General features: G+C 48.1%; 1 protein-coding gene across 1 annotated transcript; it reads right to left on the bottom strand.

The window, feature by feature from the left end:
* Positions 1-1,190: 1,190 nt before the first annotated feature.
* On the bottom strand, positions 1,191-13,314 carry EBP (EBP cholestenol delta-isomerase). Its single transcript, XM_060252746.1, has 5 exons — positions 13,168-13,314; positions 10,770-11,142; positions 8,574-8,610; positions 5,564-5,694; positions 1,191-2,971 (listed from the first exon to the last, which is right to left on the bottom strand). The coding sequence occupies exons 2-5, from the start codon at positions 11,083-11,085 to the stop codon at positions 2,772-2,774; spliced, it is 684 nt and encodes a 227-aa protein (XP_060108729.1). The 5' UTR covers positions 11,086-11,142; positions 13,168-13,314; the 3' UTR covers positions 1,191-2,771.
* Between the last annotated feature and the right edge of the window lie 11,033 nt (positions 13,315-24,347).

Raw genomic sequence — 24,347 nt, 5'->3', positions numbered from 1 at the left:
TAAGAGTCCGCACACTTCACCACAAACTGGCTACACTAAAATGGCTTCTTTCCAGCCTCTGGTACTTCTCTGGTGTGCTTGGGGCTTGAAGATGTCCAGGAATCCCCTGGGGAAACTAGTTCTAAGAATGCAGCAGCACCAACAAAATTTGTGGCAGGGGAGCAGCTTTTGTGAGTCGCTGTTCACTTCTTCAGATGGACTGCTTTGGGGATTAAGCAGGAGTCCAGTTGCACCTTTAAGTCCTGCCAAGTTTTATTCAGAATGTAAGCTTTGGTGCGCTAGAAGCACACTTCATCAGACAACAGGATGGAATGGCAAGCAGTCCTAAATAGAACGTGGGCAGTGAATGAGTACGCAAAATCATGGAAATGGATTTTAGCAGGTTAAAAGAATCACAAGTTGGGGTCTGGTGATTGTCTGGTGCAGGGCTTTTTTTGTAGAAAAAGCCCAGCAGGAACTCATTTGCATCTTAGGCCACACACCCGACATCACCATTGTTTCACACTGGGCTTTTTATAGAAAAAAACCAGCAGGAACTCATTTGCATCTTAGGCCACACACCCGACATCACCATTGTTTCACACTGGGCTTTTTATAGAAAAAAACCAGCAGGAACTTATTTGCATCTTAGGCCACAGCCCCTGATGCCAAGCCATGAGAACTGCGTTCCTGAGTAGCATGAGCATCTCCTACTTTATTTTAATGTATTTTTCTTTTAATGGCAAACTATATTTATGTTACATGTTAAAAGGTAAATTAGTTGGATGGGAAAACTTCTGATACAATGCCTTCCTTTTGGCCCAGGAACAGACATTCCCACATTTGGACATATTACTGTTTTATTGCTTTTGCATGCTCATGCTACTCAGATCAAAGGTTTGCTCAATTTGTTAATTTTACTATTCTGTCACTGGATCTTAAATTTGTACCATTTTTGCATTCTGAGCCACTGCCTACCAGGTATGTGTGGCTCTGTTCAGTGTACCGGATTCCTTGTCTGATGAAGTGTGCTTGGAGCACACAAAAGCTTACGTTCTGAATAAAACTATGTTGGTCTTAAAGCTGCAACTTGACTCCTATTTTGTTCTACTAATAGCAACTCTTCACCATTTAAGACAGAAGCCCCCTTTTATCAGAACACCTTTTTAAACGAACGTAATATTTAAAAAATATTTCCTTGCATGCACTACTCAGTGAAAATCCTTACGTAGTCTTTATTATGGGGTCAACAGACCTTTCAGTAATACACTCATTGTGACAAACCAGTCCCAAGAACTGATTTTACTGGCTTCATTCAAAAGTAGCCGCCGTCTTTCAGCGATGTGTACATTTTCCCCAGCAAGGAAAAGGGCAGCCAGCTGTTCAGCTGAACGGCCTGCGATCGCTTCGTATTCAATCCCTTCATCGGAGCTACAGAACTGGCCGCTCTGCTTCCAGCTGTTGCCTGATGCTAGGCATCCAATAGGAAAGGAAATCTCAAGACAGCTGCATCTAGCCCCGCCCTTTTTCTAAAAAGCACTTGGCAGACACCAGGAAAGGTGTCTGTGGGTGCCATGGTGCCCATGGGCACAATGCTGGGAACTCTTATAATCAGCTAGAGCTGCCAAGCCCCGAGTCTGCGTGGGGGTTCTCCCTCCCAGGTTCCCAACCCACCAGCCCACACTGCCAGCAGGCGGAACCTCCCCTGATGTTGGCAGCGCAATAGCACCACCCATGAGTGATGTCATCGCAATGTGTGCCGGCTGCTCTAGGTATTTCCAAGAAAACTATGTTTTTCCCAGACGCTCTTAGCAATTTGGGAGGAAAAACTCTATGGTACAATAGATACCAGAGAGTTTTTCCCTCCCAAAATGCTAGAGCATCTGGGAAAACCATAGGGTTTTCCTGGAAACGCCTAGAGCAGCCAGTGTGCAACGTCACTGGCATGATGATGTCACTCGTGGGTGACATCATCGCAAAGTGCACACAAAACAAGTCCCCTGCCAGAGGCTGGGAAGGACTTGACAGCCCTATAACCAGCTGATAGGCTTCATTGACCATCTGCCTTGAATTTAACCCCAAAAGGGCCTCCGGGTGACCATCTGCCTTGAATTTAACCCAAAAAGGGCCTCCGAGTTCTTGTTACCGTTGGGAGAGACAAACACAGCTCTCTCAGCGCACCTCTGCGTCTCTCTCCCAGCTTCAAATCACACTGGTCCAAATCCAGGAGAAAGACAGAAAGGCCCAGCGCAGAAAGAGGCACTAACAGGACCCTGAGCCAAACTGTGGAACAGTTCAGAGTTCTGCAGCCAGAAGGGAGATTCAAACTCCAGACAGTGCCTCTACAGCCCTGGTTTGATTTTCCACGCCGCCTTTTTGATCCAGGAAGGATCCCCCAAGGAAGTTCAGGCAAAATGCCATTCAACTGAAAAGTGCTTCTGTGTTCTCCAACGGGTGACAGTGCTCTGGTTGGGCACAATTTTAGCACAGGGCATACTCTAGGGAAGCAGGACAAGGATTCTCTGTTGCTCACAGCGTAACTCTATACACATCTGTATTTTTTAAAAAAGCTACCAAAGTCCATGGTGGGAAAAAGCAGTGAGTGCTGCCAGAGCCATGTTTTGGTTCTCGTTGCCTGCACTCTCTCAAGCTAAAATGCAGACTGGACCAATGAAAGAAGATGGAGGATGATCCCCACCCCCCTCAGCCAATGGAACAGAGAGGGGTCAACAAAATCTCCAAGAGTTATGATGCTGTCCCAATGGCCACTCTGGCCCTCTCGGGCAGGTCTATTAGTGACTTTTCAGCTTGCTGGCATCCATCGCCCTCTGGCTGGCACTGAGGTGCTTCCAGGCATCCAGGATGAGGAGGGCAGGGATAACAATCCACAAGCCGTTCATGAAGACAAAGTAGAACCAGAAGTAGATGGGGTGTCCGGTGAAACCATCACGATACTCTGTGTAGAAGTAAAGCACGTCTCCATATAGCTGACCTGGGGTTTAAAGGCAGGGAGGCAAAAAGAGTGATTACAATCTTTACTTTATTCGTAGCCCTCCTTTCTTCACAGTGGGGACCCGAAGCAGCTTACATCGTTCCCCTTTCCTCCTTTTTATCCTCACTACAACCTGTGAGGTAGGCGGGACTGGGAGGAGGAGGAGAAGGAAAGACTGCAGATTTATACCCCGCCCTTCTCTCTGAATCAGAAACTCAAGAGGCCCTGTTCACACAGTGTGTTGAGTCCGTGTTAAACTGACCAGGTTCTGTTCCAAATATCTTTGTTCCAGATATTATCAGACTGCCATACTGCAATTCAAATCACTCCACGGTGAAACCGTCTTCTGCCGTCCACATGACGGCACCATGCAGTTTTTTTTCTCCACTATTATGCACATGTGTGCATTATGCACGTATGCGCACATGCGCATAGGTTAAAACATTGTGTGGTTATGCGCATATTGCTAAGTAGTTAAAAAAATAGCAACCATAAACCGGATGTCTTGAGGCTCCTTTTGCTCTGGGACAGCCTTCAGACATCCGGAAGTTGGTTAATATCGCAGCAGAAAGATCCAGACGGAGAAAACACCGAGGTGAAACCGGAGAACTCAAAAAACACCGCAAAGGAGCAGGTAACAAAATAATCCGGTTCTGAGAAGGATTGGGGGGGGGGGGGGCTACCACGAGTTAATACTGGGAGGCAGATGTTTCTGTCTGATCAGCCACTTTAAATCCGGAAGTAAACAGCAGCGACTTCTGATTATAGTGCGCGTCTGAACAGGGCAAGAGTGGCTTACAATCTCCTATATAAGCTCCCTATGGAGATCCGGGTCCTACCTGGCTTGCTGGCCTTTCTTAGGGTCTGTAAAACAGAGCTGTTCTGCCAGGTTTTTGGATGAGGCGACGGACATCTATCGATTAGACTGGTTGGCCTCCCCTCTACTGCCCTACTGTATGTGGTGCTGTGTAGTGGTACCATTTTTGGGGGCTATACCACCCTGCTGTCATGTCATCTTGCTGAATCATCTTGTTGCACTTTACTGAATGTTGTAATTGGTTTTATTATGATTTTATTTCTGTTTGCTGTACTCCGCTCAGAGTCCCCAAACGGGGGAATGGGCGGAATGTAAACAAATAATATATCTTCTCCCTCCACACCTGTGAGGTGGGTGAGGCTGAGAGACATCTCCCAGAAGCTGCCCTTTCAAGGACAGCTCTGTGAGAGCTATGGCTGACCCAAGGCCATCCCAGCAGCTGCAAGTGGGGGAGTGGGGAATCAAACCCTGTGAGGTAGGTGGGGCTGAAAGAGCTCTCCCAGGAGTTACCCTTTCAAGGACAGCTCTGTGAGAGCTATGGCTGACCCAAGGCCATCCCAGCAGCTGCCAAGTGGGGGAGTTGGGAATCAAACCCTGTGAGGTAGGTGGGGCTGAGAGAGCTCTCCCAGAAGTTGCCCTTTCAAGGACAGCTCTGTGAGAGCTATGGCTGACCCAAGGCCATCCCAGCAGCTGCAAGTGGGGGAGTGGGGAATCAAACCCTGTGAGGTAGGTGGGGCTGAGAGAGCTCTCCCAGAAGTTGCCCTTTCAAGGATAGCTCTGCCAGAGCTATGGCTGACCCAAGGCCATTCCAGCAGCTGCAAGTGGAGGAGTGGAGAATCAAACCCGGTTCTCCCAGATAAGAGTTCGCACACTTAACCACTACACCAAACTGGCTCTGAGAGAACGGTGGCTGGCCCAAGCTCACCCAGTCAAGCAGCAAGGAATCAAACCTGGTTCTTCAGATTGGAATACATGGCTCTTTAACAGCTACACCACAGCTGGCCAATTAACAACTACACCACAAAGCCAAATGAACAATCTGGCGAGGATGCATGGACGCATATGGACACACTGGGTGTAAAATGACAGCGTGGATGATGATTTTCAACCATCGTTGAAAGGTCTTCTGAATATACGCAAGACAACTGTATGTGTTTTTCAACTGCACACTCCCTGCTTGCCCCTGTGACGGACAGGTGCTTTCTCAACACCCTGTCATTCCTTCCAGTAGCAGTGATAAGGCCTATTTTAGACAATGGCATGAGGTGCAAGTGGTCCATGTGGAAACATTAATCAGAAAACAGCACTGGATTACATGCTGCTATTACAGAGGAAGCCTGGGGAGGTAAAACAGGAACATGAGGTAAATCCTACTACTTCTCCCCTCCCCTTTCTCCTCAAGTGGTTTGCACCCATGTGTTCTTGGTACAACACTGTTTTAAATCAGTTACAGCGTCACACAGCCCCACAGTTTTACTACACTGACAGGGTACTTCTGTCAGAAAGAGCTAGAGCAAGACAGAGCGCTGTGTCTTCCCCCAGCGCACCCTCTATTTTGTCCTTGCAATGGGCACATTTTATTTTCATTTCATCAAATACCCGCCCTGAGCCTGTTCACAGGGTGTCTGTTGTGGGAGAGGGGGGGGGGGGGGGAGAAAGGAGATTGTGAGCTATTCTGAGATTCAGAGAGAAGGGTGAGGCATAAATCCAACCTCCTTCTTATAATCTGACAGCAGAGCTGTGGATTCATCCCTGTGATTGCCTGGTGTACCTACCCAGCGATACTGTCAGCTGCAGCAGAAATCGATGGGGCTGCCGCCAAAGGAAGGCGAGCACCGTCCAGAGGCTCAGGGGCCCCCAGAATAAGGCCGTGATGGTCTCCATGCACACAGTGAAGTTGTCCGCTCTGCAGAGGGAAGGCAGAAATCTAAAGTCAGAGTGGGTCCCTAGGGCGTCTTTTTAACCCCCATGGAACCGGGCTACACCCCGTCCTTCATTCATGGTAGTAGAATCGTAAGAGTCTTCGAACGTCTATGCTTTGAATTCCAAAACAGAAGGTCCTACGCCATTTCTCCTCCTAAAAATGGTTTATCCTGAAAGGAGGAAGACAGGCCAGCCCCTTTTCTCCCATGGAATCTGCCAGCCAGAAGGAGCAAAAACACAAACAACCTGAGCATCACAAGTACTCAATATAATCTCATTATCTTAAAGACACAGTAACATGCAGATTTTTAAATTTTAAAGACACAATTACATATAAAACCCTTCCAATAGCAAATTTAATAACTGATTTCCTACGTCGGTGGCCATTTTCCCTGGATTCGCGTCGCAAGGTGGCTACTTTGAGGACTACGCCCTGTGCATAACGATAGAGGACTCTAGAGAGGCTTTGCTATTGGAAGGGTTTTGTATGTAATTGTGTCTTTAAAATTTTGAATGTTACTGTGTCTTTGAGATAAGGATATTATATTGAGTATTTGTGTTACTCAGGTTGTTTTGTGTTTTTGCTATATCTAGCCAGAAGGGGCAAGCAGACCACCACATACACCATGAGGGGGAATATCTTCTCATTAAACAAGAAAACAAGGTTGAGGCTATTTGCTGGGATGACCTAGGATTAGAAGAGAAGGCTTTTACACCCTGCTTTTCTCTACCCTAAAGAGTCTTTCAGTCACCTTTCCCTTCCCCTCCTCACAACTGTCCCCTTGTGAGGCAGATGGGGCTGAGAGAGTTCAGAGAGACCCAAAGTCATCCAACAGGCTTCATGTGGAGAAGGTCTTTCAGTCACCTTTCCCTTCCTCTCCTCACAACTGTCCCCTTGGGAGGCAGATGGGGCTGAGAGAGTTCAGAGAGACCCAAGGTCATCCAACAGGCTTCATGTGGAGGAGGAGGAGGAGGATAGGTTTTATACCCCACTCTTCTTTACCCTAAGGAATCTCAAAGTGGCTTGCAATTGCTCTCCCTTCCTTTCCCCACTACAGGCGCCTTGAGAAGCTGGTGAGGCTAAGAGAGTTCTGAGAGAAACTGTGACTGGCCCAAGGTCACCCAGCAGCTTCACGTGGAGGAGTATGGAGTCAAACTTGGGGGTCCAGATTAGAGTCTGCTGCTCTTTCACCACTACACCTTGCTGCAGGAGAGAGGTCAACAACCTGTGGCACACGGGATGGCTTTTGGTAGCACTGAGAGTCCCTTCTGTCTGCCCCCCCCCCAACACTACCCATCTGAAGGATTGGAACTGGAGATCAGCTGTCTGGGGTTGCACAGGGTTCCCATCTGGATACAACTAGGGTAGCCTTTTCCCTCCCATTTCCCTAGGCCTTCTAGGGGGGACAGAGAGGAGAAGGAGGCATAGCCCCGCACTTCAGGCGCTATCTGAAAGTTATCAGGAGGGCAAGGATCACACTGAACTGATAAGATACGCCCTTTAAACTTAATTTTTATTGCATCAATGCTTTTTCAAAAAAAAAAAAATAAGTGTTTCTTTTAAATAAGTATTTGTTGATTAGAGACCCAACTTTTTGAAACAGAGGATCAGCCAAAGAATTGAAGAGGAAGGAGTCTAGGTGAGTTGCAATTATAATTTTAGCTCTTTTCTTGCTCAATCTTTGACGCTGGATATTTGCAGGAATATGCATGAAGCTACCTTATACCAATACCTTGTACTCTGATTAGCTGCAGCAGCCCTCCCACCACTCCCCTGGGTCTCAGGCTGACAACCTTCATATCATCTGTTGCCTGCTCCTTTAACTGGGGATGTCAGGGATTGAACTTGGGACCTTTCTGCCTGCAAAGCAGAAGCCCTTCCACTGAGCTATGGCCCCTCCCCCTGGGTTGTCTTGAACACACAAAGCTGCCTTATACGGAATCAATCATGGGTCCATCAAGGCCAGTATTGTCTACTCAGACCTGTAGAATCATAGAGTTGGAAGGGACCTCCAGGGTAATCTAGTCCAACCCCCTGCACAATGTAGGAAACTCACAAATAGCTCCTCCCCCTGAATTCACAGGATCTTCATTGCTGTCAGATGGCCATCTAGCCCCTGTTCAAAAACCTCCGAGGAAGGAGTGCCCACCACCTCCCGAGGAAGCCTGCTCCACTGAGGAATTGCTCTAAATGTCAGGAAGCTCTTCCTAATGTTGAGCTGGAAACTCTTTTGTAGCAGCTCTCCAAAGTTTCAGGTCAAGGTCTTTCACATCACCTAAATCAAAGGTGCCAAACATGCGGCCCGGGGGCCAAATCAGGCCCCCGAAGGACTCCTATTAGGCCCCCAAGCAACTCCCTGTTGTCTGCTTCTTTCTCCCTCTTGCTTCCTTCTGCATCACAGCTTGCTTTGCCAGGCTTGCTCAATCATACAGGAACTACAGAGCAATGCTCCTCCCTTGGTGAGGAAGTGGGAGAAGGAAAGCTAGCTTTGCCAGGCTCTCTCAATCGCACAGCAGAACTACTGAGCCAAGCTTGTCTTCCTTCTGTTGGCTTAGGCTCAACAAGCAGTGAGGTTGAGGATTAGGCTGTGTGCGTGTTTGTCTGTGTTTTTTTATAAAGTTTGTATCTCCCTGACCTGCAGTACATTTTATGACACACATGGCCTGGCCAGGTGGAAATCTGGCCCTCATAACAAATGAGTTTGACACCCCTGACCTAAATCTCGAGATCTTCTGCATGACAAGCAGAAGCTGTTCCACTGAGCCACACCTCCTCCTTGATCATTTCCTTAATTTGCATCACGCTGCAGGAATCATCTTCAGCAATCATTTCGCCCACACAACTCCCAAGGCGATACTTACATGACGTATCTGCTGTCTCCTTTAGCGTATTCCTTCCCTGTAGCATTGGAAGAGGAGAGAGAATGTTAACAGGTTACAGTAAGCATAGGCTTGCTAAGGCCCCTATGTGTGTCTCCTACAGAAAATATAATCAGCATCCAAATTTCACGAATGCCATTTCTGCGTTAAGAACAGCATTCGTTTGAGAACGCAAAACAGAGCCGTTCACCTCCATAAAATTCCGCAGCGAGGAAAGCCGGTTGAAAACAGTTCTATTACTTAAAGTGAAGCTACTTTTCTTTGCTTTACAAATTCTTATGCACTTACACCCCGGGGGGCGGGGTTTGTAACAGGAACTCCTTTGCATATTTGTCCACGTGTCCCTGATGTAGCCAATCATCCTGGAGCTTTAAGTAGGCACTGTATTAAGAGCCCAGTAAGCTCCAGGAAGATTGGCTACATCAGGGGGGTGTGGCCTAATATGCAAAGGAAGTTCCTGCTACAAAAAAAGCCCTGCTTACACCTCATCCCCCTCTGTCAGAACCAAGTGTGACTCACAAGAAAACACACCAGAAGGGAGCCAAGACAAAACAAACCAGGGCTTTTTTGAACGGAAATGCACAGGAACGTAGTTCCAACTGGCTTGGCGTCAGGGTGTGGCCTAATAGGCAAATGAGTTCCTGCTGGGCTTTTTTCTTCAAAAAAAGCCCCACCAGCCTAAAACAGACCAAGGCATCAAGGAAGAAGCCCACGCATATCCTTTGTAGCACAGACAGGCAGCAGGTGCCCATTCTAAGGCCATTTTCACAAAGGTTGTTTGCCCCGAATTCAGTGCTGTCGGAAAGCAGCTATTTTTCCTGCTTCCTCACAGTGCTGTGCTACATTCATGCACCCCCCGGAGTTCCCCCAATCCCTTGTAAACTGCTTTGCTCTGAAATTTTGGGAAACACCACAGCAAACCGTGGACAGCTGCTGTGGGGGTCAGGAGAATGTGGATTTTTCTCATCCTGCATGCACAGCAGAAGGGACTGGATCAACATATGGAGCAGGGGTCACCAGTGGCTATTAGCCACAACGTATAGACGGAACACACTGGGGCAGGGATGCTCTGTATTCTTGGGGCTTGGGGGGGCAACAGTGGGAGGGCTTCTGGAGTTCTGGCCCCACTGGTGGACCTCCTAATGGCACCCGAGTTTTGGGCACTGTGTGCCACAGAGTGTTGGACGAGATGGGACACTGGCCTGAACCAAAATAGCTTCATTTTATGTTCACAATGGTCAATTCACCCCCCTGCCACTAGAGGAACATTTATATTTTTAAAACATCAATAATAAATATTGTTACATCGATGCAACTTTGTAACAGTATGTGTAACATACTCTCCAAACTTCTGGCAGTCTTTTTTAAAAAAGAAGTCTCTACTGCAGCCGTGGCCAAACTTGCTTAATGCAAGAGCCATATAGAATAAACATCAGATGTCTGAGAGCCACAAGACATGAACAGAAGTTTGAGGGGGAGGGAGGAGGGGTGAGAAGAAAGCAACTTTAACTTTCAACGCATTCTCCAGGCTGCCAGTCAATGGTGCAGTGGGGGCTTTGAGAGCCACACACTATGTGCGAAAGAGCCACATGTGGCTCCTGAGCCAGTCTGGCCACCCCTGCTCTAATGCCTTTCATTGCAAAGATATAAGGGAAAAGGCAGAGACTAATTAAAATAAATTTTAATATGAAAGCCAGGAATTCCAAGAGTCTTGTTAAACATGCTGTTCTATGTCACTGTTCTATAGTTTTATTATATTCTGTATTACGAGCCAATATGTGTACTTACCTTTCTGAACTCTGAAGACGACCAGTCTAGGTCACAACGCGTCAGGTCAAGTTAAGTGTGTTCCTATTGTGGTTTTATGACTGTACACAGAATAGAGGCTTACGATGGGCCCTTAAATGGTTTTAGCTTTCGACAATAAATACATGTATGTTGGTTTATGATTTATTTTACAGTTTGTTTTTAAAGTTTGGCCCTTTAATTGCATATTAACATTTCAGGTTTCTTACTTTTATACTCCTGTATAGTCACGAGCATGTGAGCTGCCCTGAGTCTGCCTCGGCGGGGAGGGTGGGATATAAATTGAACTAAATACATAAATAAACTGGTCACAGCCAGAGAGGGGGCCCAGATACCCGCTGCCCTCCATCAACACATCCCAAGACAACTTACACAGCTGCGAGAGAAAGGACTGATCTCCCGGGATCTCTGTGTAGTAGAGGCTGAACCACCCCTCAATTACACCGTGAATGAACCCACAGATCATGAACCAGCAGACAGCCAAGGAGCGCCACGTCCCAAAGGGGGCATCCTTCCGGTTCCACCGTCCCACTGCCAGCCAGGTCAATATCAGGAGGGCCCCCGACACCGAGAAAAGGAAAGTCAAGATCTGCCACATGGGGCGGTCATTGGGGACGTAGTGCTGCAGCTTCAAGTCCCGAGGCCAGTAGGGATGGGAGACGGAGAGAGGTTTCGCTTCCAGACCCATGGTGGCCAAGGAAGAGGAACAAAGTCAGCTTTCCGAGAGAGAGGAGTGATGGACTACCTACAAAGAGAAGAACAGCATTGGTAATTGTAACATTTTATCATTTTCGAAGACCCTTGAATGTTAAGAAGACCGTAGATTTATACCCCGCCCTTTTCTCTGAATCAAAGTCTCAGAGCGGCTTACAATCTTCTTTATCTTCCTCCTCCAACAGACACCCTTGTGAGGCAGGTGGGGCTGAAAGAGCTCTGACAGAAGCTGCACGTTCAAGGACAGTCTCAGAGCAGCCTACGATCTCCTCCCCCCCCCCCAACAGACACCCTACCTCACAGAGTGTCTGTTGTGTTGTGGGGGGGGGGGAGGGAAAGGAGATTGTGAGAGTTATGGCTAACCCATAACTCTTGTGAGAGCTATGGCTGACCCAAGGCCATTCCAGCAGCTGCAAGTGGAGGAGTGGGGAATCAAACCCGGTTCTCCCAGATAAGAGTCCGCATGCTTAACCACTACACCAAAAGGCACCTCTATGTAGTAGTCTGAGGAGATGTGTGCTATGCTTAGGGTGGCCAGCCTCCAGGTGATGGCTAGAGATCTCCCGGAATCACAACAGGTCTCCCAGGGATAGAGATCAGTGCCCTTGGAGAAAATGTCTGCTTTGGAAGGTGGTCTCTGTGGTGTTATACCCTGCTGAAGTCCCTTCCTTCCCCACCCCAAACCCTCCCATCTTCAGTCCATACCCTAGGAACATAAGAGAACCCATGTTGGATCAGGTCAATGGCTCATCCAGTCCAACACTCTGTGTCACACAGTGGCCAAAACCCAGGGGCCATCAGGAGGTCTACCAGCAGGGCCAGACTCCAGAAGCCCTCCCACTGTTGCCCCCAAGCACCAAGCACACAAAGCATCACTGCCCCAGACATAAGAGAAGCCAGGCTGGATAAGGCCAGTGGCTTATCCAGCTCAATATTCTGCCACACAGTGGCCAAAACCCAGGTGCCATCAGGAGGTCCACGGGCAGCTTTAAGAACATAAGAGAAGCCATGTTGCCCCCTTGCCTCCCTTAGCGTTTCACTGCCACCAATCTCACCCGCCTCTTCATTCAACTCAAAGAGCAGAAAGGTTTAGGTATATCTGATAAAACAACAGAGGGCTCAGCTCATGGGGCACCTCTGCAGTAAAAGGGGATCTTTTATTTCTATTTCTTTACACCTTTTCGTAGTGTTATTGAAGAGGCGTAAAAACCGAGCCTATCCACAGAACAAAATGCAGCAGCGCCAAAGAGAACCACACCCTGACCTGGATAATCCAGACTACCCCAACTTCATAAATTCTCAGAAGCTACGCAAAGTCAGCCCTAGTTTAGCACTTGGAAGGGAGGCCGCCAAAGAAGTGCAGGGTTGCTACGCAGAGACAGGCAAGGGCAAACTGCCTCTGAACGTCTCTTGCAAGCCCTTGAAATAATAATTAGCCGCACCGCCTCTGCTCCTGCACAGTGCACTCTCTCCACCCTCTGAAGTTTGTTGTTGTACCCTTGAACAGCAGATTCTAACCACCTTTAAACGTCTCTTGCAAGCCCCTGAAATAATCAGCAGCACCGCCTCTGCGTATGCACAGTGCACGCTTCCCCCACCATCCGAAGCTTGTTGTTGTTTTACCCTCTGCACAGCAAATTCCAGCCAGCCACCTCTGAACGTCTCTTGCATACCCCTAAAATAATAATCAGCTGCACTGCCTCTGCCAGCCAACCAACCACCTCCGAACGTCTCTTGCAAGCCCCTGAAATACTTAGCAGCACCGCCTCTGCGCATGCACAGAGTGCACTCTCCCCATCCGAGGTTTGTCGTTTTACCCTCTGAAGGTCTCTTGCAAGCCCCTGAAATAATTAGCAGCACCGCCTCTGCGCATTCACAGAGTGCACTCTCCCCATCTGAGGTTTGTCGTTTTACCCTCTGAAGGTCTCTTGCAAGCCCCTGAAATAATTAGCAGCACCGCCTCTGCGCATGCACAGAGTGCACTCTCCCCATCCGAGGTTTGTCGTTTTACCCTCTAAACAGCAGATTCCAACCAACTATCGCCCGCACATCTTACCTTCCGGCCACGACGCCTGCAACACAATACTGAACTTCCTTTCTAGCCTTATACGCCTGCAACACAATACTGAGCTTCCTTTCTAGCCTTATATGCCGTTCTCTAAGCTCCGCCCAAATAAAGCCTCCCAGCCAATAAGCTCGCCCCAACTTGAGGTCGGGGGGACTTGGATCTTCCACGCTACCGTCGGAGGCGACGTCACTCTGACGTCGCGGGGCATCCCGGCAGAATGATTGGCTGAGGCGAAGCTAAGGCGATTGTGGAACCACGGAGGGGGGGCTAGCAATGTGGTCGCGGGTGAGCCGCAAATAAGTAGGAAAGGCTGAACTAGAGACAAAGAGCTTGCAAAAAGACGCGCTTTGGTCTTTTGACTAGGCCAGGGGTGGCCAAACTTGCTTAGCGTGAGAGCCACATAAAATAAATGTCAGATGTTTGAGAGCCACAGGACATGAACATTAGATGTTTGAGAGCTGGAAGGAACGAAGGAAGGAGAGGTGGAAAGAAAGCAACTTTAACTTTAAATGCATTCTTCAAGCCGCTGACTGGCTTGGTTTGGAGAAATGATTTAAAGAGAGAAATGCCTTCTCCAAGCCAGCTAAAGGGTCAGTGGGGGCTTCAAGAGCCGCACACTATGTGTGAAAGAGCCACATGTGGCTCCAGAGGCACAGCTTGGCCACCCCTGTACTAGGCTGTGAGTCTCACACACCAAAGTTGTTGACCTCCCGGTGGGGCCTGGAAATCTCCCGGAATTATGACTATTCTCCCGCCTGGGTAGCAACTGCCCTGGAGAGAAGGGCTGCTTTGGAGGATAGTCTTGATGGCATTTTACCACACTGATGTCCCTCCTTTCCCCAGGCTCCTCCCCCAAATCTCCAGGAATTTCCCAAATCAGAGGCTTACTTTTGGGTAAATGGCTCAAACTTGATTCTTACTTCTCTGGAAGGAAATTGGTGGGGCTTGCCCCTGAGGAAAGCGGGTGACAGTGAAATAGATTGATAACAGGGATTTAAAAGTAACGCTCGCTTTGGACTATGCCAGGGGTGGCCAAACTTGCTTAAAGTAAGAGCTACATGGAATAAAATAAACGTCACAGGTTTGAGAGACAGAAACGTCAGATGTTTGAAAGTCTTAAGACAGGAAGAAAGGAAGGAAGGAGGGAAAAAAGCAACTGTGGCTCTTTCACTCACACATATTATATTGTGTGGGTGTCAAAGCCCCCATTGCCCCGTTGGCTGGCTTGGAGAAGGCATTTGTCTCTTTAAATCACTTCTCCAAGCCAGCTGGTGGCTTGAAGAAAGCATTTAAAGTTAAAGTTGCTTTCTTTCCACATCTCCCTCCCCACCTTCCTTCCTCTAAAACTTCTGATGTTCATGTCTTTCAGCTCTCAGAAATTTATCCTATATGGCTATTACAGTAAGCAAATTTGGCCACCCCTGCTGTAGGTTTTCAAGGCAAGAAATGTTTTCAAGGCAAGAAATTGGAGAAACGTCGACTGCGGGTGACATGATAGAGGTTTATAAGATTATGCATGGGATGGAGAAAGTAGAGAAAGAAGTACTTTTCTCCCTTTCTCACAATACAAGAACTCGTGGGCATTCAATGAAATTGCTGAGCAGTCAGGTTAAAATGGATAAAAGGAAGTACTTCTGCACCCAAAGGGTGATTAACATGTGGAATTCACTGCCACAGGAGGTGGTGGCGGCTACAAGCATAGCCAGCTTTAAGAGGGGATTGGATAAAAATATGGAGCAGAGGTCCATCAGTGGCTATTAGCCACAGTGTGTGTGTATATATATATATGTGTGTGTGTATATGTATGTATGTATATATGTATGTATATGTATGTGTATACACAGCTATGTGTGTGTATACACAGCTATGCTGGCTGGGGCTGATGGGAGTTGTAGGCAAAAAACATCTGGAGAGCCACCGTTGGCCACCCCTGACATATAGAATCATAGAGTTGGAGGGGACATCTAGTCCAACCCCTTGCACAATGCAGAAAATTCACAAAGACCTCCCCCTAAATTCACAGGATCAGCATTGCTGTCAGATGGCCATCTAGCCTCTGTTTAAAAACCTCCGAGGAAGCCTGTTCCACTGAGGAACCACTCTAACTGACAGGAAGTTCTTCCTAATGTTGAGCCAGAAAATCTGATTTAATTTCAACCCATTGGTTCTGGTCCTACCTTCTGGAGCACCAGAAAAGAAATACAGGTGTGTATGTGGGGGAAGGGGGGGGTGTTAGTTCCCAGAAGGGCTAATTAAAAGAAAAGATGCAGAAGTCATTGAATGGTACGTATAGCTAAGACTGGTTTAAAGCAGTTGGTAAGACCTGTGAACAGCAACAAATTAGCATGCAAACAATAAATTAATAATATAGATAATAGCGTACAGACAATAAATTAGCATACAGACAGTAAAAGTTAACAGATGGGGGATAGGAACCCATTATCGCTGTTGTAATTGGTGTAACTGTAATATCTCTGTTATAATTGTAATTCAGCAGTCTCCCATTCTATTCTGTTTGCAGTTATTGCAAAGGAATTTCAGAAACAAACTTGAACGGGAGATTGCTAAATTACAAATTGTTGCAACACTCAGAACAATGGAACCCCCAGGGCTTAAGAGATATATCAGGTTCTTATCTGCTAGTTCACACCTGCTCAGTCACTCTGTTCTCACACCTGGTTGTTAACTCTTTTATTATATCCGTCTGCTAATTTGCTGTTATTTATGGGTTTTACCAACTTGGCTGTACTGATCCCTTGGTTACTTTAGGCATCTTGATCCCCAGCTAGTCCTTCTTAGCAACTACCCCCTTACCTGTAAGTAAAGCTTGAGGAAGTCTGTTCCAATGTCTCTGAAGAAGTGTACACGCACACGAAAGCTTATACCTAGAATTAAACTTTGTTGGTCTTAAAGATGCCACTGGACTCAAACTTAGAACTCCCAACAGTAACTCTTTAACAATATCATAGAGCCCACCCTTCAAAACAGCCATTTTCTCCAGGATAACATCTCTTGTCATCTGGAGATCCACTGTAACTCTAGGAGATCGTAGGGTTGCCAACTTCCAGATGGTGGCTGGAGATTGTTATCACAACTGGTCTCCAAGCAACTCACCTGGAAAGAATGGCTGCTTTGGAAGGTGGACTCTATAGCATTACACTCTATTGAAGTTCCTCCCCTCCTCAGGCTCTGCACACACCCAGTCTCCAGGTATTTCCCAACCTGGTAAAGTTGTCAATCCCCAGGTGGGGGACAGAGGATCCACCCGTTTGGAGGCCCTCCCCCTGCTTCAGGGTCATCAGAAAGCAAGGGGGTGGGAAATGTCTGCTGGGCACTCCATTATTCCCTATGGAGACCAATTCCCTTAGGATATAATGGAGAATTGATCCATGGGTATCTGGGGCTCTAAAGGGGGCTGTTTTTTGAGGTAGATGCATCAAATTAACAGCATAGTATCCAGTGCCTCTCCTCAAAACAGCCTCCAAATTTCAAAAGGATTGGACCAGGGGGTCCAATTCTATGAGCCCCCAAAGAAGGTGTCCCTATCCTTCATTATTTCTAAAGGAGGGAACGCACTTAAAAGGTGCGCAGTTCCTTTAAATGTGATGGCCCTTTGGAGTTCAGTGATGCTTGTCACAACCGTGCTCCTGGCTCCACCCCCAAAGTCTCCAGATATTTCTTGAATTGGACCTGGCAACCCTACAATCCGAATCTGGCAGCTTTTGGATATTTCCATGTTTCACCTGGAAGTTGGCAACCCTGTTTTCAACTGCTGCTCTAGTCTCCGCCGTCGCCTGCACCTAAAAAGTCTCCCATTCCAACGTTATCCTTTTCTGCACTTGGCCCCAAGAACACCATTATCTGCCCTGCAAAAAAAGAATTTCTTTTTGGCAGGGTTAGGAAAAGATGTTCTAGGGATTACACCGGCTTAAATGCCAGGTCTCCCGTCAGAGGAGCATGGGAATTGTAGTTTGGGACCGAGCAGCAACGTACTCTTGTCTCAGGCGCCCCCGTCCGAAAAGCAGTTCAGGCTTTCCCTTTTTAACTCTCCACCCATCTGTTCCCTCCATCCCTTGTCTTCGCTCCTCTGGACAGCGCGTTCCTTGGGTCTGCCAGCAAACAAATGTTTGCAGTAAATGCAATAAATGTAAACAGAGCAGTAGCTTTCATTCTTGCTCCGTGACCTTTCCAGCGCTGAACATGCTTTTGCAGAAAAGAGGTTGCGCTGGGAATCGAACCAGGAGCAGCGGGACAATCTTCCTTTTCTCCCCCTTCCCTCCTCGCTGCCCTCCTGCGCACGCCCCTTCCCTTCCGTCCCATTGGCCGCGCCGCAGCCCCGACTCTTTCTCCTCGGCCTTCCCATTGGCCGCTCTAGATGGTCCTCCTCCAGTTTTAAAAGGGATTATTTCCCCTCTTTCCCCCCCCATCCCCAGCCCGCCCCTTCTCTGGCTTCCCCTTCTCCGGCATTTTCCCTTTTATTTCTTTGGAAGAGGAAAGAGACCAACCGCGGAGGAGAAAAAAAAGGAGGGGTGGTGGAAGAGAAGCCCATTAGGTGAGTTGGGGAGCATCCAGCGCCTGTCTCTTTAAGATGCACAGCTGGATGAACCAGAGGGAACAGCTGGCTAAGGGGAGGGAAACAGATGCACGCGGGGAGGGGGAAACAGAGCATGGCGGGGGGAGATAAGAGATGGGTGCTGCTCTCTGGCTAGGCCTCTTGCTATGCAAGAAGGGAATGAGATCTGTACAGGGCTTCTCTTTCCATATCTGCATCCTTCGATGGCAGAGATAATCCCTCTTTCTCCTGCTTGCAATCCTATCTGGATCGGCAGGGCCTATGCAAAAGGGATCCCGGCGACTCCTTCCTCTTGTCGGAGAATCAAGACCCTTAGGAATGCCAGACAGCGTCTCCTGGGGTTGCTGTTCTGGACAGGGGAAGGGAAGAGAAGGTAGTGATGGCCACAGCCATAGAAAGCTTTAAAAGGGGGTTAGAGAGATTGATGGAGAAGTAGTACCAGCGGCTGCTAGCTGTGGTGGCTGAGGGGAACCTCCATGTTCAGAGGCAGTCAAGCTGTGAATGCTGGTGCCAGGAGGCGACATCAGGGGAAGGGCTCAGTCTCTCTGACCTGTTGTTGGCCCTGCAGAAGGACTGGTTGGTCACTGTGTGAGGTTGATCTGGTCTGATCTGGCAGGGCTCTTCTGAAACTCTTATGAAGGCCTCGGCCTCTTTTCCCTGCTGTTGGCCCTCCAGAGGAACTGGTTGGCCACTGTTTAAGGTAGAATGCAGGAGTAGATGGACCACTGGCCTGATCCAGCAGGGCTCTTCTGATGCTCTTACGAAGACCTCGGCCTCTGTGCCCTGTTGTTGGTTTCTCAGAAGAACTGGTTGGCTGCTGTGTGAGACAGGAGGCTGGACTAGATGGGTCACTGGTCTGATCCAGCAGGGCACTTCTGATGCTCCTATGAAGACCTTGGCCTTTGTGCCCTGTTGCTGGTCCCTCAGAGGAACTGGTTGGCTGCTGTGTGAGACAGGAGGCTAGACTAGATCCAGCAGGTCTCTTCTGATGCTTTTATGAAGACCTTGGCCTCTGTGCCCTGTTGTTGGTCTTCCAGAGGAACTGGTTGTCCAACTGTGTGAGACGGGATGCTGGACTAGATGGACCACTGGTCTGATTCAGCAGGGCTCTTCTGATGTTCTTATGAAGGCCTTGGCCTCTGTGCCCTGTTGTTGGTCCCTCAGAGGAACTGGTTGGCCACTGTGAGACAGGATGCTGGACTAGATGGACCACTGGTCTGATTCAGCAGGGCTCTTCTGATGTTCTTATGAAGGCCTTGGCCTCTGTGCCCTGTTGTTGGTCCCTCAGAGGAACTGGTTGGCCACTGTGAGACAGGATGCTGGACTAGATGGACCACTGGTCTGATCCAGCAGAGCTCTTCTGATGTTCTTACGAAGGCCTTGGCCTCTATGCCCTGTTGTTGGCCATCCAGAGGGACCGATTGGCCACTCTGTGAGACAGGATGCTTGGACTAGATGGACCGCTGGTCTGTTCCAGCAGGGCTCTTCTTATGATATGAATGGCTGCCTTCATTAGGAAAGGGTTTAGACCCTGATGTTGAGTTGAACCAGCCTCAGAACTTGGGAAGCTGTGCAGATCTTTAATAAGTAAATGCATCCAGTTTCCACTTATTCCTTCCTACCAGCCAGCATTTTCTACTTCTTCTTGTATGTGCACACCTCAGGTCCTAGGGATGGCAAAGCTGTTTTGGAGTAATGACCTTGTAGCAGGCCTCGGAGAAAAAAATGTCCTGTCCCTTTAACAGAAGCTTGATATGTGGCAATAAACCTCTGAAGCTCACTAACACACACCTGGTAAAGAACATCCCATGAAACTTCTCTTAAAGAGACAGAGCATTTTTCTTCCAGGCGGTTGGCAACTTTACCTCCCAGCCATCCTTCTTGTTCCTTAATCATGGATCCGCCTTCTGCCCCATTCAAGCGTTTCTGTCCCTCTAAGCTAGCTTTTTGTTCAGCCATTACACTTTTCTTACCCTCCCTTCCTAATCCACTGCTTCTTACCATACTCCTCCTGTCTTCTTTCCTGTTTTCCGTGGCTTTTTTTTCAGCTGTCATAATTATTCCTGGTCCAAAACCAGGCCTATAAACCACCATTCATACAGTTGCCTGGGGTTTGCTAAGAATTGCCTCTAATCTAAATGATTATGCAAAAGCAGAGGTCATTTTGTAGAAAAAGCGGTGCCGGAGCTCATTAGCACAACTTATTTGCACATGCCACACACCCTTGACATCACCGGAAGGTGTACTAAATGATATCGACCTGTCATCTACCTTAAGTGCCTACTGAATTATAATTGTCATATTAGAACCTTACTCCCATCATACTTTTTAAATTACTTGCTCCGGTGTGGCCACAGTGGCCTGAGGAAGATTTCCGTCTGTCTGCTTGCTACGTTTTGGTTATGTCCCTATTTTTTTGTGGGGGGAAATATTAGAAAGTTTGTCAAATCTTAGAGTTCAGCAAAATTCTCACAGGGGGTTTGAATAATGGAGCCCAGAAGCAAATATTTCTTAGGGGAGGGGGGTAAGAAAGAAAGAGCACAATAAAATTTAGAGGAGCTCCACTCCTGTGAGCTCAAAATGTGTGTGTATAAAGTGATCACAAATTATTAACCCTCAGGGGACCTAGAAACTGCTACTACATTTTGTGTATGCTTTCAGCCCATTACAGATAACATATTCCAGGGGTGGCCAACGGTAGCTCTCCAGATGTTTTTTTTGCCTACAACTCCCATCAGCCCCAGCCAGCATGGCCAATGGCTGGGGCTGATGGGAGTTGTAGGCAAAAAAAAACCATCTGAGGAGCTTCCGTTGGCCACCCCTGCCATACGGTTTTCAGGGCAAGAAATGAACAGAGGGATATGCCATTGCTTGCCTCTGCACAGTGACCCTGGACTCCCTTGGTGGACTCCCCTCCAAGTACTAACCAGGGCTGACCCTGCTTAGATTCCAAGATCCACATCAGGCCAGCCGGGTCCAACCAAGCCAAGGCAATAGACTAACTGAGGTGGTTTGCCATTGCCTGCCTCTGGACTTCCTGGAGAGCCAGTTTGGTGTAGCAGTTAAGTGTGTGGACCTGGGAGAACCAGGTTTGATTCCCCACTCCTCCACTTGCAGCTGCTGGAATGGCCTTGGGTCAGCCAGAGTTCTCGCAGAGCTGTCTTTGAAAGGGCAGCTTCTGGGAGAGCTCTCTCAGCCCCACCTACCTCACAGGGTGTCTCTTGTGAGGGGGGCAGGGAGGGAAAGGAGATTGTGAGCCGCTCTGAGATTCAGTGTACAGGGCAGGGTATAAATCCAATATTTTCTTCTTCTTCCTTGATCATCTCTCCACGAAGCAGTCCCAGCTCTGCTTAGGCCAGTCTAGTGAAGTCAGGGCTGTACTTCCATGCAAACTTGTTCAGGATGATACCACAGGTCAGTCTGCTTCTGTTTTGCCTGCTCTGGCTGGCATTAGACCAGCTCTCAAAGGTCTCAGAAAGAAAAAGACGGGCGCTATAGAAGAGCCTTAACGTATCTGGGTGACACCAGAGTTGGAACCTGGGATTGTTTTGCATATAACATTTTCTATCACTGACCCATGGGAGGCTCAGGGGATTGGCAGTAAAATCCCAGTCTATTAACTGTGCCCGTCACTGGTGTCTCATCGGTAGTGGTTGGCTTCATGGACATCACTAAAATTCCTTGCAGGAGCTGGAAATGAGAAATCAGCCAGCAAGCATAACTCTGAGCCCCCCCGAAGTTGGAAGCATTCCGCTACAGCAGAGGTGGCCAAACTTGCTTAATGTAAGAGCCACATAGAATAAACGTCAGATGTTTGAGAGTAGGAAGGAAGGAAGGAAGGAAGGAAGGAAGGAAGGAAGGAAGGAAGGAAGGACGGAAGGAAGGAAGGAAGGAAGGAAGGAAGGAAGGAAGATAGATGGGGAGCAAGTGGTGGAAAGAAAGCAACTTTAATTTTAGATGCATTCTCCAAGCCCAGGATTGGCCAAACTGTGGCTCGGGAGCCACATGTGGCTCTTTCGCACATATTGTGTGGCTCTCAAAGCCCCCACCCCCCACATTGGCCGGCTTGGAGAAGGCATCTAAATCACTAAGTCTCTTTCAATCACTCCACCAAGCCAAGACAGCCAGTGGTTTGGAGAATGCATCTAACATTAAAGTTGCTTTCTTTCCATCTCTTTCTCCCTCCCACCATCTGCTTCCATCCTTCCTTCCTTCCTTGAGGCTTTCAAACATCTGACGTTCATGTCTTGCGGCTCTCAAACATCTGATGTTTATTCAATGTGGCTCTTACATTAAGCAACTTTGGCCACCCCGTCCAAGCCACTGGAGAAGAAGAAGAAGAAGATGATATTGGATTTATATCCCGCCCTCCACTCCGAAGAGTCTCAGAGCAGCTCACAATCTCCTTTCCCTTCCTCCCCCACAACAGACACCCTTAAGGCAGGTGGGAAGAAGATGATATTGGATTTATATCCCGCCCTCCTCTCCGAAGAGTCTCAGAGCGGCTCACAATCTCCTTTACCTTCCTCCCCAACAACAGACACCCTGTGAGGTGGGTGGGGCTGGAGAGGGCTCTCACAGCAGCTGCCCTTTCAAGGACAACCTCTACCAGAGCTATGGCTGACCCAAGGTCATGCTAGCAGGTGCAAGTGGAGGAGTGGGGAATCAAACCCCAGATAAGAGTCCGCACACTTAACCACTACACCAAACTGGCTCTCTATGAAGGGATTTAAAGAGAGAATTGCCATCTCCAAGCCAGCAAATGGGGTGGTGGGGGCTTCAAGAGCCGCACACTATGTGTGAAAGCCACATGTGACTCCCGAGCCACAGTTTGGCTACCCTCATGCTCCACCCCTACACTCATCCCCAATCGGGTGACCACAGGAGATTCCAGACTTTCCTTTGTTTCTCTGACAAAGCATCTCTCCCTCAACTTAAAGGGCCAGTCCTGGGTTTCATCCACCTCACTGAAACAGAAGGTACTTCAAAAGAACATGAGGCGCCTTGACTTTGTGTCTACAAGGAGCTCGCATCCCGAAATAGCTGCCCCCTTCATAGAAGGACACTCGGCCTAGAACCTCCCAACATGTTGGACCTTCCACATGGCACCCTGATCTAGATAGGCCAGATGCCCTGATCTTGTCAGATCTCAGAAACTAAGCAAGGCTGACCCTGGTTGGATGGGAGACCACCAAGGAAGTCCAGGGGCACTACACAGAAGCAGGCAACGGCAAGCCAGCCATGTTTACCTCTTGCCTTGAAAACCCTACAGGGTCACCAGAGGTTGGCTGCAACTTGATGGTGCTTTCCACTTCCACCCTTATGGCAGCCATTTTGTGATTGCCCTCCCCCCACCCCATAGCAGGTTTTTATTGTGGTGCTCCCGAGCCAGTTTGGTGTAGTGGTTAAGTGTGTGGACTCTTATCTGGGAGAACCGGGTCTGATTTCCCACTCCTCCACTTGCACCTGCTAGCATGGTCTTGGGTCAGCCATAGCTCTGGCAGAGGTTGTCCTTGAAAGGGCAGCTGCTGTGAAAGCCCTCTCCAGCCCCACCCACCTCACAGGGTGTCTGTTGTGGGGGAGGAAGGGAAAGGAGATTGTGAGCCGCTCTGAGACTCTTCAGAGTGGAAGGCGGGATATAAATCCAATATCTTCATCTACCTCACAGGGTGTCTGTTGTGGAGGAGGAAGGGAAAGGAGACTGTGAGCCGCTCTGAGATTCTTCGGAGTGGAGGGCAGGATATAAAGTACGGAAGGACGGTGGCTCAGTGGTAGAGCATCTGCTTGGGAAGCAGAAGGTCCCAGGTTCAATCCCTGGCATCTCCAAAAAAGGGTCCAGGCAAATAGGTGTGAAAAACCTCAGCTTGAGACCCTGGAGAGCCGCTGCCAGTCTGAGAAGACAATACTGACTTTGATGGACCGAGGGTCTGATTCAGTATAAGGCAGCTTCATATGTTCATATATAAATCCAATATCTTCATCTACCTCACAGGGTGTCTGTTGTGGGGGAGGAAGGTAAAAGAGATTGTGAGCCGCTCTGAGACTCTTCGGAGTGGAGGGCGGGATATAAATCCAATATCTTCTTCTCTAGTCTCTTTTGTATTGCTGTGATAATATTTCTCATTTATTACTAATTAAATAAGGAAAAACATAAATTATATTACATTACACCTATTCACAGCATAGTACATAAAAAGTGGTAGAAAGTGTTGAACATAACGTTAATCAATGCCATTTAAACATGTCAGAAACTACAACCACCACAAAAGTATTACATAAACAGTTTTCTATATTAGTAAGATTTCCCTTCTCTTAGTTACCTCTGATATAAATCAACCTGAATAGCGTCTTACTTCACGCTTCCTGCATCCATGCGTATACATTAAGCCATTTATCCACTGCTTCTTTCTTGGACAAACCCTTTCACAATGTTATCAATATATTTAATTCTGCAATATCCATAACTTTTGCAAGCAATCCGTCCGTCGTTGGTGCATCCCTCTTTTCCCAGTCTTTTGCATGAAGAATCCTTGCAGCTGTAACAACATGTATGGCCATGTGTCTGTCTTGCTTAAATATTATTTGTTGCATTACA

The sequence above is a fragment of the Heteronotia binoei genome, chromosome 13 (genome assembly GCF_032191835.1).
Source record: "Heteronotia binoei isolate CCM8104 ecotype False Entrance Well chromosome 13, APGP_CSIRO_Hbin_v1, whole genome shotgun sequence".
NCBI classification, from domain to species: Eukaryota; Metazoa; Chordata; class Lepidosauria; order Squamata; family Gekkonidae; genus Heteronotia; species Heteronotia binoei.
The sequence above is the reverse complement of the archived record's forward strand: the minus strand, read 5'-3'. Positions and strand labels throughout refer to the sequence as shown.

Bases quoted from the DNA above. Each gene is read 5' to 3' on its own strand.
- EBP (XM_060252746.1), bottom strand. From the start codon at position 11,085: ATGGGTCTGGAAGCGAAACCTCTCTCCGTCTCCCATCCCTACTGGCCT. The intron at 8,611-10,769 runs GTAAGTTGTCTT...CCAATGCTACAG, and splicing joins GTCCTTTCTCTCGCAGCTGT to GGAAGGAATACGCTAAAGGA. The intron at 5,695-8,573 runs GTAAGTATCGCC...TTCCCTCTGCAG, and splicing joins GGAGACAGCAGATACGTCAT to AGCGGACAACTTCACTGTGT.